This window comes from Etheostoma cragini, chromosome 16 (genome assembly GCF_013103735.1).
Source record: "Etheostoma cragini isolate CJK2018 chromosome 16, CSU_Ecrag_1.0, whole genome shotgun sequence".
In the NCBI taxonomy this organism is placed as follows: Eukaryota; Metazoa; Chordata; class Actinopteri; order Perciformes; family Percidae; genus Etheostoma; species Etheostoma cragini.
This window is the reverse complement of record NC_048422.1, coordinates 24,257,975-24,271,545: the sequence shown is the minus strand read 5'-3', so window position 1 is coordinate 24,271,545 and position 13,571 is coordinate 24,257,975. Positions and strand designations below refer to the sequence as shown.

The window sequence follows — 13,571 nt, the reverse complement described above, 5'->3', positions numbered from 1 at the left end:
TGAAAACCCCAAAACACAAAGCTAAAATATATGTACTGCTTGAAGTGTGCTATGTAACCCATGATATATATTGTTTTGATGTATGTATGAACTAAGTATTAGAAACAGCTAAAACTATTTAATAGGCGTTGGGTGTGACCTTTAAGTGTGCTAGGGGTCACACCCATGTGGACTCTCGTTAGCGGGGCTTACCCACTTACCGGGTTTCTTTTCTATTCTCTGGATTTTGACACTTTCTGCCTTTAGGGCAGGAAGCGAAAAGATGATTTCTGTATTTTGTTCTTGCTTATGATTATTCACTAAAGAATAAAACCACCTGAGCTTGTTGTGAGCTAGGGGACCAAAAAGATTTGTGTTCCTTGATTTTAGTCATTTAATTTCTGCAGCGTACGATGGCAGCTTTTCAGTTGGTACGTTTGTGTCTGACGCTACTTTAGGTGCGTTTGATACTGTCAGAGTACAAAGAAGGATTTGCATGAGATCGAAGGGTTTTATGGTATTTCTGTGTCTGTTTCCCTACGTAAAGCTGAGCTAAAGGCTTTTGTCTCCGATGGTCTGGTTAGTGAGGGGGGTTTCTCTGTATCTGTATCCGTGTGCGGCCCTGATCTGGCGGTGAGTGCCCCTGCTGTGACGGATCGAACCTCATCTGAACACATGGCGGTAGTTTTAATTTCGAGCTTCACCGTGCTTGTGAATTGACAAAGCAGAACATGTCTGTGGCTCAACCAACGAGGAAAAGATGGTTTGATTCAGATGCTAAAAGTAGATATTTTAGTCCAAGTGATAAGGCTTTGGTATTATTGCCCATTCTTGGTCTCCATGACTACACAGAAGGTACCCCCCCCCCCCGAAGATAACAGTGCTAAGGATCAGCGGTAGCATGTTTAATATCTCTTTAAATGCATATAAATACTTGAGAAGTAATGCACGTTTGATATCCACGTGTGTTTGACCCGTTCCATGGGCCGACAATCGGAGACAAGTGTTTTTTGTTTTTTAAAGATTATTTTGGGGCATTTAAGTCCTTTAGAAACAGGACAGATGAAGACATGAAAGGGGAAGGGGGGGGGGACTGACATGGAGCAAAGGGCCGCAGGTCGGAGTCCAACCCGGACCGCTGCATTGAGGAATAAAAGAGTGTCCAAACTTCAGTGTTTTCAGCATTTTACTCAGATTCAGCATGAGGATGTGGTCAGTCTAATAACTTCTTATTTCTCTCTGTTTCAAGATGTGATGACTAGAACCCATGTGCTGCAGCATGACATTGATTCGGGCGGTTTGCAGCCAATAGAGCAGCATCCCTACCGAGTCCATCCCATCACGCACCTCCATTAATAACAGCAGGTTCATTATTTTGGAGTATGGCGGTGTGGAGCCTAGCTCTAGTCCGTGGAGTTGGCCGTGTCTCCTAGCTGAGAACTCAGATAGCTCGGACCGATTCTGCACAATTTTCAAAAGGTGAATGGGGTCAAGAGGCCAGTGTTGGTAGGGTTTAGACTCAATTATTGGCAAATTATCAAGGTTAGGTGTACACCACGCTCTAAAGAGGGAGATCTTCACAGGTCCAGAGCACATGCTGAACCTACGACACATGTTTGCGGAGCATACGGCTTCCCACGCTGCCGATAGATATCCTTATCAGAAAGGTCATTTGCAATAATATGGCCCCAAGATGTAATCTCACTGCACACCATAAGTGCAGTGCCAGACAGATAGAAGTCAGGGAAGGCTGACTCTCTGTCTTCTATATTTCTGATTATCATGGTCTTTCTCTTTTTAGCATTGTATTTTCATATAATTTCGTCCCTGACCCCTGGCTGGCGTTTGTGGGTCCTGGCGGCCGGCATTCCTGGGCCTCAGTTGGCGGTCGGCGTCCCTGACCCCCCTGCTGGCGTCTTGCCCCCTGCTTCCCCTTGGCACTGGTTCCCGTGGTTCATCCGACACTGGTTGCTGGGGTTCCCTTTGGGGTTCCCCTGGAACCAGTCACCCCAGACCCAGTTCCCTGGTTCCCCTCGGTCATGGTTCCCGGGGACCCTCTGGTTCCTGGTTCCCGGGATTCCCCTCAGGGTTCCCCGGGTCCCAGTTCCACAAGGATCCCGGCCCGAATATTTTAGGTTCCCTTGGCTCGAGTCTTCTAGATTCCCTTGGTCCCGGTTTCCCCATTCATCTCCCCATTCCCGTCACTGTGCCTGTCTCCATTTCCGTCCCCGTCACTGTGTCCCTTTCCTTTCCTGTCTCTTTGCCTTTTTGTTTCTGTGTTGGTCTCAGTTCCTGTCACCATTCCAGTCCCTGTCTCCGTCCCTATCTTCCTCCATAACCCAGTGTCTGTTTCGTCCCGTCTGTGTCCAAGCCTGTTCCGTCTGAATCCTGTCTTCAGTCCCTTTCTAGTTTCCTTCATGCCCTTTCTTCGTGCCCCTCTCTCGTGCCCTCCCTCATGCCCTCTCTTGTGCTCTAATGCTCTCGTGCCTTTCTCTCGTGCCCCTCCCGTATCTGCTCTCTCGTCCCCTTTCTCATCTCCTTCTCGTGTCTCGTGCCCTCTCTCGTTTCCTCTTTTGTTCACCCTCTTGTCTCCTCTCTCGCTCGCTCCCTCTCTCACCTTCTGGTCTCCTCTCTCGCATTCTCTCTCATTTCCTCTCTCACTCTCTCTATCTCTCGTTTCATCCTCTTGCTCGCACTCTTGTTCCCTCTCTCGCTCCCTCTCTCGTTTCCTTTCTCGCTCCCTCTCTCATTTCCTCTCTTGTTCACCCTCTCGTCTCGTCTCTCGTTTTCTCTCTCGTTTGCCCTCTTGTCTCTTCTCTGGCTCCCTCTCTTGCTTTCCCTCTCTCGCTTGCCCTCTCGTTTTCTCGCTCCTCCCCTCTTGTTTGTCCTCTTTCTTTCTCCCTCGTTTGCTCTTTGCTCCGTCTCTCGCTCTCTCTCTTGCCCTCTCCAGTTCTGGTGCCCCTTATCCCTTGTCTTTGCTCCACTGTGCCCTCGTACCCCAGTGCTCCTTGTTCTCCTATGCCTCTGTCCCTTGTGCGCTTGGTTCCTCAGTGTCCTTGGAACTTGTACCCTTGCTCCGTTGGCTTCCGTGTGCCCTGTCCCCAGTTCCCACTCTCTCTGGTGTCTTTATCACGTTTTGGCCCCTGTGCACTAAAATGTACACATATTGCATACTTATTGCTACACTTTTTATATAAAATTGCTCAACGTGATAACGATATTGACACAATACATAATGCACCTAAATCCTTGATATAAAGCAGTTTCTTCTGTAATTCTGTCTGTAAATGTCCAACTCTTTCCCTGAAGTGGTAATGACTGTAAAACCTGTTTTTATGTTCAGCAGACAAGCGCTGAGTCATCTGAAGAAACACACCTGAGGGAGACGTGCAGAGAGACTGCATTGTGTTGTTTCCCAGCACAGAGGGACAAGGACAAAGTTACGTAACGCTGCGAGACGTAGACCCACGGGATCCTTCCACAGGTAACAGCCTGCAGAGGGAAGTCCATATATGGTCGGACAGGTGTGTCTGCAGGTTCACAGCTGTGCTGGGAAGGGTTGACCTGCAGAGAAAGAGACAGGCAGAGACACACAGAGACACACAGAGACACACAGAGAGATGCAGAGACAGAGACACAAACTCAGACACAGAGACACACAGACACACTTTTTATAACCCCTCCCTGTGTTTATTAAGGACAATAAAGCTGAACCTTAAAAAACGGTGAGACATTCATACCGTAAATCAGACTACTATGTGTGGGGACATATTAAATCTTACCCTGTCAACAAACCCAGTCTCTATCTAAAACTGCTCCTCGTCAAGGAATTAAGCAGAACTCGATGACCCCTCCCTCCTCCAGCTGCTCTTACAAAGTTCATCCTTCTTCCTGCAGTCCAGTCTGCAGACAGTCAGGACATCAGACTCTGTGATATCATCACACCTTGAACTTTGAGCCTCTTGCTCATATATGCTGCACAGAGGATTGTGGGTCAGAAATCACGCTGGCTTGTATACTGCACAATGTGACCGGGTACATAGGATGACTGTAAGTCAGACTACTTTTTTTTTTCCTGTCATACTAATGGTAGTATGGGTATGTAACACACCCAGTATCTCGCTCAAACTGCTCCTCGTCCAGGAATGCAGCAGAACTTGATTACTCCTCTCAATCACATGATGTTTTTACATCAGAGCTCAGACTAGTCTCACTTCTCAGGAAGTGAGACTCAGACAGTCGTCACTGAGCGAGAGTTGAGATGGCGCAGAGAGGATTTCAGCTGGACCGGGAAACCTTCTCTTGTTTCATCTGTCTGGATCTACTGAACGATCCGGTCACTAGTCCCTGTGGACACAACTACTGCATGAACTGTATTAAAAGCCACTGGGATGGAGAGGATGGTAAGTACAGCTACAGCTGTCCTCAGTGCAGGAAGACATTCACACCGAGGCCTGTCCTGCTGAAAAACACCATGTTGGCAGATTTAGTGGAGGAGCTGAAGAAGATTGGACTCCAAGCTGCTCCTGCTGATCACTGCTATGCTGGAGCTGAAGATGTGGCCTGTGATGTCTGCACCGGGAGGAAACTCAAAGCCATCAAGTCCTGTCTGCAATGTCTGGCTTCTTACTGTGAGAAACACCTTCAGCCTCATTATGAATCAGAGACATTCAAGAAACACAAGCTGGTGGAACCGTCCAAGAAGCTCCAGGAGAACGTCTGCTCTTGTCATGATGAGGTGATGAAGATGTTCTGCCGTACTGATCAGCAGCTTATCTGTTATCTCTGCTCTGTGGATGAACATAGAGGCCACGACACAGTCTCAGCTGCAGCAGAGAGAGCTGAGAGGCAGAGAGAGCTCAAGGGGAGTCAACTCAACATCCAGCAGAGAATCCAGGACCGAGAGAAAGATGTGAAGCTGCTTCAACAGCAGGCGGAGGCCATCAATCTCTCTGCTGATAAAGCAGTGGAGGACAGCGAGAAGATCTTCACTGAGCTGATCCGTCTCCTGGAGAAAAGAAGCTCTGATGTGAAGCAGCAGGTCAGATCCCAGCAGGAAAGGGAAGTGAGTCGAGTCCGAGAGCTTCAGGAGAAGCTGGAGCAGGAGATCACTGAGCTGAAGAGGAAAGACGCTGAGCTGAAGAAGCTCTCACACACAGAGGACCACAACCAGTTTCTACACAACTACCCCTCACTGGCACCACTCAGCCAATCAGCATCCAGCATCCAGATCCGTCCTCTGAGCTGCTTTGAGGACGTGACAGCTGCCGTGTCGGAGCTCAGAGATCAACTACAGGACGTCCTGAGAGAGAAGAGGACAAACGTCTCACTGACAGGGACTGAAGTGGACGTTTTACTGCCTCAACCAGAGCCCAAGACCAGAGCTGGATTCTTACAATATTCACGTGAAATCACACTGGATCCAAACACAGCACACACATATCTGTTATTATCTGAGGGGAACAGGAAAGCAACGTTAATGAGTCAACAACAGTCTTATTCTAGTCACCCAGGCAGATTCACTGACTGGTATCAGGTCCTGAGTAGAGAGAGTCTGATTGGACGTTGTTACTGGGAGGTGGAGATGAGAGGAGGAGTTTATGTAGCAGTCGCATACAAGAACATCAGGAGAGCGGGGGGGTATGAGTGTGGATTTGGACTAAATGACAAATCTTGCGCGTTAGAATGTAACAACAACAGTTATACATTTTGGTCCAACGATGTCCAGACTCCCGTCTCAGGTCCTGGGTCCTCCAGAGTAGGAGTGTACCTGGATCACAGTGCAGGTATTCTGTCCTTCTACAGCGTCTCTGAAACCATGACTCTCCTCCACAGAGTCCAGACCACGTTCACTCAGCCCCTCTATGCAGGACTAAAGCTTTATTGGTCTCTTGGAGCCTCTGCTGAGTTGTGTAAAGTGAAATAGACAGAAGTCATTTAAGGGTTAACTCTTCGTCTTATTTAGTCTCCATGTTTGTTGCTGACAGCTGATTGTTGTCTTTCTATGTTTTATGTTTGTCATGTGTTTCCACATTTTGTGTTGGTTTTTATTTTTTTGACTTTCATCAACAAGCTCTCAGTGAGCGCAGTTGAGATCTGTTATTTTATCTGCAGAGGTAAGTCCATATATGGTGGGACAGGTGTGTCTGCAGGTTCACAGCTGTGCTGGGAGGGGTTGACCTGCAGAGACACACAGACACACAGAGAGAGAGACACATTTCCAGAAGAGAAATGTGAACATTGTAAAGGTTCTAAATTCTTCTTTTATGTTGTTCACATATGGCGTTTTTCCACTGCTGGTAACAGCTCGACTCGACACGACGCAGTCTGCGTCCGTTTTTCCTGCTGAAGCCCCTGTTGCTGCTGCTGCCCTTGCTGCTAATGTGCATCCCCCTCCTGCTGCTACTAGTGCAGTTGCTCCTGCTGCTAGTGCTGCTGCCCCTACTGCTGCTGCTGCTAGTGCAGGTGCTCCTACTCCTGCTGCTAGTGCAGTTACTCCTGCTGCTCCTGCTGCTGCTGCTGCTAGTGCAGCTGCTTCTACTCCTGCTGCTAGTGCAGTTACTCCTGCTGCTCCTGCCCCTGCTGCTCCTACTGCTGCTGCTTCTGCTAATGCTGCTCTTACTGCTGCTCCACCTGCGAGTAAGCCAAACAGCATACCAAAGGCTGCGGCTCCTAGTGCTGTCTGATCTGCATCCATCCACCTGAGTTGTTTCTCTGAAATCACATGACCAGACCAACCAATCAGACAGCAGCAGCGTCTCACCTGTGAAGACTATAAAACTCTACTGAAGGTGCAGAGAAAGATAAAGGACAATAAAGTTCTGCAGAAACAAGAGTTCAAAATATAAAATGTTAGAAGTGTAGACAAAGTCATGTTGTCATAAAAATGACCAAAAACTGTAAGTTATTAACATTAAAAACAAATGATGGATGAGAAAAAAAGTTTAATTGATTTGAATGCCTTTATTGTCATTATACTTTACAATACAGTGGAATTAGGAGCGCTACTGGCTGAATGCAATAAATACAACAAATACAACAAATACAACAAATACAATAAATACTCCTTATGGGCCAACATTTCTAAAGAATGCTCTCAGCACCTTGTTGAATCAATGCCACGTATAATTAAGGCAGTTCTGAAGGCAAAAGGGAGTCAATCACATTATTAGTATGGTGTTCCTAATAATCCTATAGGTGATTGTACACACTGTATACGTGGCATTGATTCAACAAGGTGCTGAAAGCATTCTTTAGAAATGTCAGCCCGTATTGATAGGATAGCATCTTGCAGTTGATGGAGATTTGTGGGATGCACATCCAGGAAACAAAGCTCCCGTTCCACCACATCCCAAAGATGCCTTGTTGGGTTGAGATCTGGTGACTTGGGGGGGATTTTAGTCCAGTGAACTCATCGTCATGTTCAAGAAACCAATTTGAAATGATTGTAGCTTTGTGACATGGTGCATTATCCTGGTGGAAGTAGCCATCAGAGGATGGGTACATGGTGGCCATAAAGGGATGGACATGGTCAGAAACAATGCTCAGGTAGACAGGGCATTTGAACCATGCCCATTTGGCACTAAGGGGCCTAAAGTGTGTCAAGAAAACCTCCCCCACACCATTATACCAGCAGCACAGTGGCCTGCACAGTGGTAACAAGGCATGATGGATCCATGTTCTCATTCTGACTCTACCATCTGAAGGTCTCAACAGAAACCAGACTCATCAGACCAGGCTACATTTTTCAGTCTTCAACTGTCCAGTTTTGGTGAGGTCTTGCAAATTGTCGCCTCTTTTTCCTATTTGTAGTGGAGATGAGGGGTACCCGGGGGGGTCTTCTGCCGTTGTAGCCCATCCGCCTCAAGGTTGTGCGTGTTGTGGCTTCACATATGCTTTGCTGCACCTCGGTTGTAACGAGTGGTTATTTTGGCTCCAGGACTAGTGACACTCATGACTTTTTCAAAGACAAGCCCGGCCCTGTGTTTTCAATTCTTCCTCAATTTATGTTGTGATAGGCAATAGAAAAGGGATGGCGAATAAGCACCGTACTGCAAACTTAGCAAATTTAGCATCCATTCCTCGTCAGCCACAGCCTGTCCCAAAAAATGAGAACACACTAACAATAGCTTTACTAAACGTCAGGTCTTTGGCAGGAAAATCATTTTTAATCAATGATTTTATTATTATTCACAATCTAGATTTTATGTTTTTAACTGAAACCTGGTTAGACCATAATAACAGCGCTGCTGTTCTCATCGAGTAAGCTCCCCCTAACTTCAGTTTTATGAGCGAGAATAGAGTGAATAAGAAAGGAGGTGGAGTCGCCATTTTGTTTAATGACGCATTCCACTGTACGCAAATATGTTATGGAAATTTTGCTTCTTTTGAATATGTGGCTCTTCATTTAATGTCCTCCCCTCAAGCAACATTTCTAAATATCTACAGGCCACCTAAATATTGTCAACCTTCATTGATGACTTCACTGAACTGCTGTCTATAATCTGTATTAACTTTGATTGTGTAATCATTGCGGGTGATTTTAACATTCATGTTGACAACCCCCAGGACAGGGGGACCAAAGAACTGTGTTGTGTTTTTGAGAACTATGGACTGACTCAGCATGTGACAGAGCCCAAGCACAATAAGGGGCACACTCTGGACTTGATTGTCTCCAAGGGTCTGAACATTTCCAAGATTGTGGTGACTGACGTTGCTCTCTCTGATCATTCCTGTGTTTTCTTTAATGGCTCTATCTCTGTGCCCAAAAGTGTCCAAACAAAGATAATCAGAAAACGGTATATCACTGAAAACACCAGTGAAACATTTATTCAGCTTTTTTCATCCACAACCGCCCTCTCTGGGCTATCAGTGACTGAGCTTGTAGATCATTTCAACTGTAAAATAACAAATGTTATTGATGCCATTGCTCCCACTAAGGTCAAAGTTGTCTCTGGTAAGAAAAGGTCTCCATGGAGAAATGTCCCACTGGTGAGAACAAAAAAAAAGAGTGTCGAAAAGCTGAACGAAGGTGGCGAAAAAAAAATCTCCTGGTCCATTATAACACCTATAAAGAGAGACTTTGTATTTATAATTTGGAACTGAGGAATGCAAGAAGGTCCTTCTTCTCTGATATTATCTCTAGAAACAATAATAATTCACGTGCTTTGTTTGCTACTGTTGATAGATTAACAAACCCTCCAGTACCAGTAGCATCTGAACTGTTATCTACCAAGGCCTGCAATGACTTTGCATCCTTCTTCAAAGACAAAATTCAGAAGATTAGACAAACAGTCAGTGCCTCCATATCAAGTTCAGGATATGTTTTGTCACAGTGCTCAAGCAATACTAGTTCCAATATGACAGAATTTAATACCATCAACCATAAAAACCTGGAGGACATTATACAACATCTGAAAACCTCCTCATGTTGCTTTGATATTCTACCAGCGGGACTTTTCAAAAATGTCTCGAATTGTTTTGCTTCGGATCTTCTACAGATTGTGAACATGTCTCTTCTTTCAGGTATCTTTCCACAGGCCCTGAAAACTGCAGTAATCAAGCCACTCTTAAAAAAGAACAATCTAGACACATCACTAATGAGCAACTATAGGCCAATATCTAACCTTCCGTTTTTAAGTAAAATCATTGAAAAAGCAGTTTTTCAACCACTCAACCATTTCTTGTCACTAAAAAACAGCTTTGATATCTTTCAGTCGGGTTTCCGACCACACCACAGCACTGAGACGGCTCTCATTAGGGTCTTTAATGACATCCACCTTAACACAGATAATGGCAAAATTTCAATTTTAGTATTACTTGATCTCAGTGCTGCATTTGACACGGTCGACCACGACATGTTACTAGACCAATTTGAAAACTGGGTTGGCCTTTCTGGCTCAGTACTAAACTGGTTTGAATCCTACTTACAGAATAGGGATTACTTTGTGTCAATAGGTAATTATACATCTGAGCGTACAAATATGACGTGCAGAGTTCCCCAAGGCTCCATTCTGGGGCCTCTTCTGTTTAACATCTACATGCTTCCACTGGCTCAGATTATGGAAAACAACAAAATAAGTTTCCATAGTTATGCGGACGACACACAAATTTACATAACCTTATCGCCAGGGGACTATAGTCCAAAACAAAAACTGACTAAGTGCATCGAACAAATTAACAGCTGGATGTGCCAGAACTTTCTGAAATTAAATGAGGGAAAAACTGAGGTGGTTGTTTTTGGAGCAAAAGAGGAGCAATTAAAAGTCTGCGCTCAGCTTCAAACAACAATGTCAAAAACAACAGACAAAGCCAGAAATCTTGGTGTAGTCATGGACTCAGACCTGAACTTTAACAGCCACATTAAGACAATTACAAAGTCGGCCTAGTATCACCTTAAGAACATATCAAGGGTTAAAGGACTTATGTGTCAACAGGATTTGGAAAAACTTGTCCATGCTTTCATCTTCAGTAGACTTGACTACTGTAACGGTGTCTTTACTGGTCTCCCTAAAAAATCAATCAGACACTTGCAGCTGATTCAGAACGCTGCTGCTCGAGTCCTCACAAAGACCAAGAGACTGGATCACATCACTCCAGTTCTGAAGTCTTTATACTGGCTTCCTGTGCCCCAAAGAATTGATTTTAAAGTTCTATTGCTAGTTTATAAATCACTAAACGTTTTAGGGCCAAAATACATTTCAGATCTGCTACTACACTATGACCCCCCCCCCAGACCTCTCAGGTCATCTGGGACAGGTCTGCTACTACACTATGACCCCCCCAGACCTCTCAGGTCATCTGGGACAGGTCTACTTTCTGTCCCCAGAATCAGAACTAAACAGGGTGAAGCAGCTTTCAGTTTCTATGCTCCTCATATCTGGAATAAACTCCCAGAAACCTGCAGAGCCGCTGCTACTCTCAGTTCTTTTAAATCAAGGCTGAAGACCTTTCTTTTTGATGTTGCTGTTGTGGTTTGGGGTTTTTGTTTGGGGTTATTTTCCCGTTTGGCCTTCCCTGTGTTTTTATCTCGGTTTTCTCCCTAGTCTGGTGTTGTAGATCCTGTCTTATGTTTCCCTGTGTCTGTGTTCTGCTTCCTGTTTTTGATAATCAGCTTCCTGTCTTGTCTTGTCTAGCTTTACTTTTGTTTGTCCTGCCCCGCCCTGATGTGGTTCACCTGATGTCTCACCTGTTCCCCATTACCTTGTTACCTCATGTATTTAACCCCAGTGTTTCCCTTGTCTCTTGCCAGATCCTTATGTTGTGTCGCCGTGTGCACGTCCCCGCCTGCCTCCTGTGAAAACCTCCCCAGCGGTTTGTCCGTGAGTTGTCTCTGGTCCTCTGTGGTTTCTTTTCCCTTTGCTGTTCCCTGTTTTTGTGTCCCCAGAACCCCGGACCTGTGTTGGACCTTTTTTTTTTTTTTCGGAGAGTCCCGGATGTGGCCAGCGCCCATAGCCTTTGGGGTTTTGCCATTGAACTAAACTGTTACAATAAAGGGCTGTACTACTACTCCTGCCTGCTGTCTCTTGTTGCATTTGGGTCCTGTCCTCACCTCTCCCGTGACAGTTGCCTTTCTTTAAATGATGTTCATTTCTTTAATGTTTAATTTATTATACTGCACTGTAACTTTTATTCCCATGTTTTATCTATTTTTATTTTTAAACTGCTTTTTCTGTTTTTATTTTTAACTGTTTTATTCTTTTTAACTGTTTTTGTGTAAAGCACTTTGAATTGCCCTGTTGCTGAAATGTGCTATACAAATAAAGCTGCCTTGCCTTGTCTATATGCTAATATATCTACATATTAATATTTATATACTACTCTATCTCCATACTAATATACTAAGTCTAGTATAGAGGTGATTTTTAATCTGCTATAGTTTGATAATATAGAAAGAAGAAAAGAAACAAACTTTTGAAAAAGTGTAAATGTGTATGACGTGTAAATAACTAAAGCATAAGATTTACTAAAGGATAAAGTGTGGGGGGGGGGGTCGGACCTGACTCTTCCTACTCCTTTTGAACATGGGACATTTTTTGTTTGTTTGACTTTGTCTTTCAAGTTTAATTAGATATGATTGCATGTATATAAATCTTTTAATGTTTTTTACATGTTCAGATAAACTACTAAACTGAACTTAAACTATTAAGAAGTCTGGTTTTTGTCTCGTCCTGTCTTTAGTTCTACTTCCTGTGTCTTCCTTCTCTTGTGATTACCTGATGTTTTCCAACTGCTTCCCTGGCCTCTTGTCACCTCGTCACCTTATATATTTAATGTCTGTCCATCCCTTTTCTCTGGTCAGATCCTTTTGTCATTTGGACAGTATAAAATATATCAATAACTCTTCTTTCTCTTCTCTGATTGGTTCCTTTTGTTTCTATGTCTTCACTTACACCGTCACTCTGTCGATACACACACACGTGGTACGCTCCATAGGGTTTGTCACGTAGTGGCCCGTGCGCTGACGTGCACTAACATGTGCATGTGGCAAGGTAACAATTTCATACTTATTCAGACACTATTGATTACAAATTGCTCAATGTGATAACGATATTGAGACAACATATAATGCACCTAAATCATGGATATAAAGGATGTTTTTCTGTAATTCTGTCTGTAAATCTCCGACTCTTTCCCTGAAGTGGTGATGACTGTAAAACCTGTTTTTATGTTCAGCAGACGAGCGCTGAGACTTCTGGAGAAACACACCTGAGGGACACGTCCAGAGAGACTGCATTGTGTCGTTTCCCAGCCCAGAGGGACAAGGACAAAGTTACGTAACGCTGCGAGACGGAGACGCACGGGATCCTTCCACAGGTAACAGCCTACAGAGGGAAGTCCATATATGGTCCGACAGGTGTGTCTGCAGGTTCACAGCTGGGCTGGGAGGGGTTGACTTGCAGAGACATACAGAGAAAGGAACGCACAGAGACACACGATATACAGATGCACACTTTTTATAACCCCTCTCTGTGTTTTACAAGGATAATAAAGCTGAACCTAAACCCCCCGATGAGACAGTCAATCTGTAAGTCAGACTACTATGTATGGGGACATATTATATCTTACCCTGTCAACACACCCAGTCTCTCTCTCAAACTGCTCCTTGTCCAGGAATGCAGCAGAACTTGATAACTCCTCCCAATCACATGATGTTTTTACATCAGAGCTCAGACTAGTCTCACTTCTCAGGAAGTGAGACTCAGACAGTCATTGTCACTGAGCGAGAGGTGAGATGGCGCAGAGAGGAGTTCAGCTGGACCGGGAAACCTTCTCTTGTTCCATCTGTCTGGATCCACTAAAGGATCCGGTGACTACTCCCTGTGGACACAGCTACTGCATGAACTGTATTAAAAGCCACTGGGATGGAGAGGATGGTGAGTCCAGCTACAGCTGTCCTCAGTGCAGGAAGACGTTCACACCGAGGCCTGTCCTGCTGAAAAACACCATGTTAGCAGATTTAGTGGAGGAGCTGAAGAAGACTGGACTCCAAGCTGCTCCTGCTAATCACTGCAATGCTGGAGCTGAAGATGTGGCCTGTGATGTCTGCACCGGGAGGAAACTCAAAGCCATCAAGTCCTGTCTGCAATGTC

At 44.9% G+C, this 13,571-nt stretch overlaps 2 protein-coding genes across 3 annotated transcripts in view; both read left to right on the top strand.

Moving 5' to 3' along the window:
• Positions 1–4,189: 4,189 nt before the first annotated feature.
• The window catches only part of LOC117958976 (tripartite motif-containing protein 16-like), a 23,807-nt gene continuing 14,425 nt past the window's right edge, over positions 4,190–13,571 (top strand). Inside the window, exon 1 of one of the 2 annotated variants that reach the window (XM_034895796.1) lies at positions 4,190–5,233. In XM_034895796.1, coding sequence (XP_034751687.1) covers positions 4,241–5,233 — 993 coding nt within the window. In that variant the 5' untranslated portion in view covers positions 4,190–4,240. Of the gene's footprint in view, positions 5,907–13,571 lie in introns of those variants that run through there. The other variant, XM_034895795.1, reaches the window with a different exon arrangement.
• Positions 13,123–13,571, top strand: part of LOC117959686 (E3 ubiquitin-protein ligase TRIM21-like) — a 10,524-nt gene continuing 10,075 nt past the window's right edge. The window contains exon 1 of the mRNA XM_034896962.1: positions 13,123–13,568. Within this exon, the coding sequence (XP_034752853.1) occupies positions 13,214–13,568 (355 nt within the window). The 5' untranslated portion in view covers positions 13,123–13,213. The remainder of the gene's footprint in view (positions 13,569–13,571) is intronic.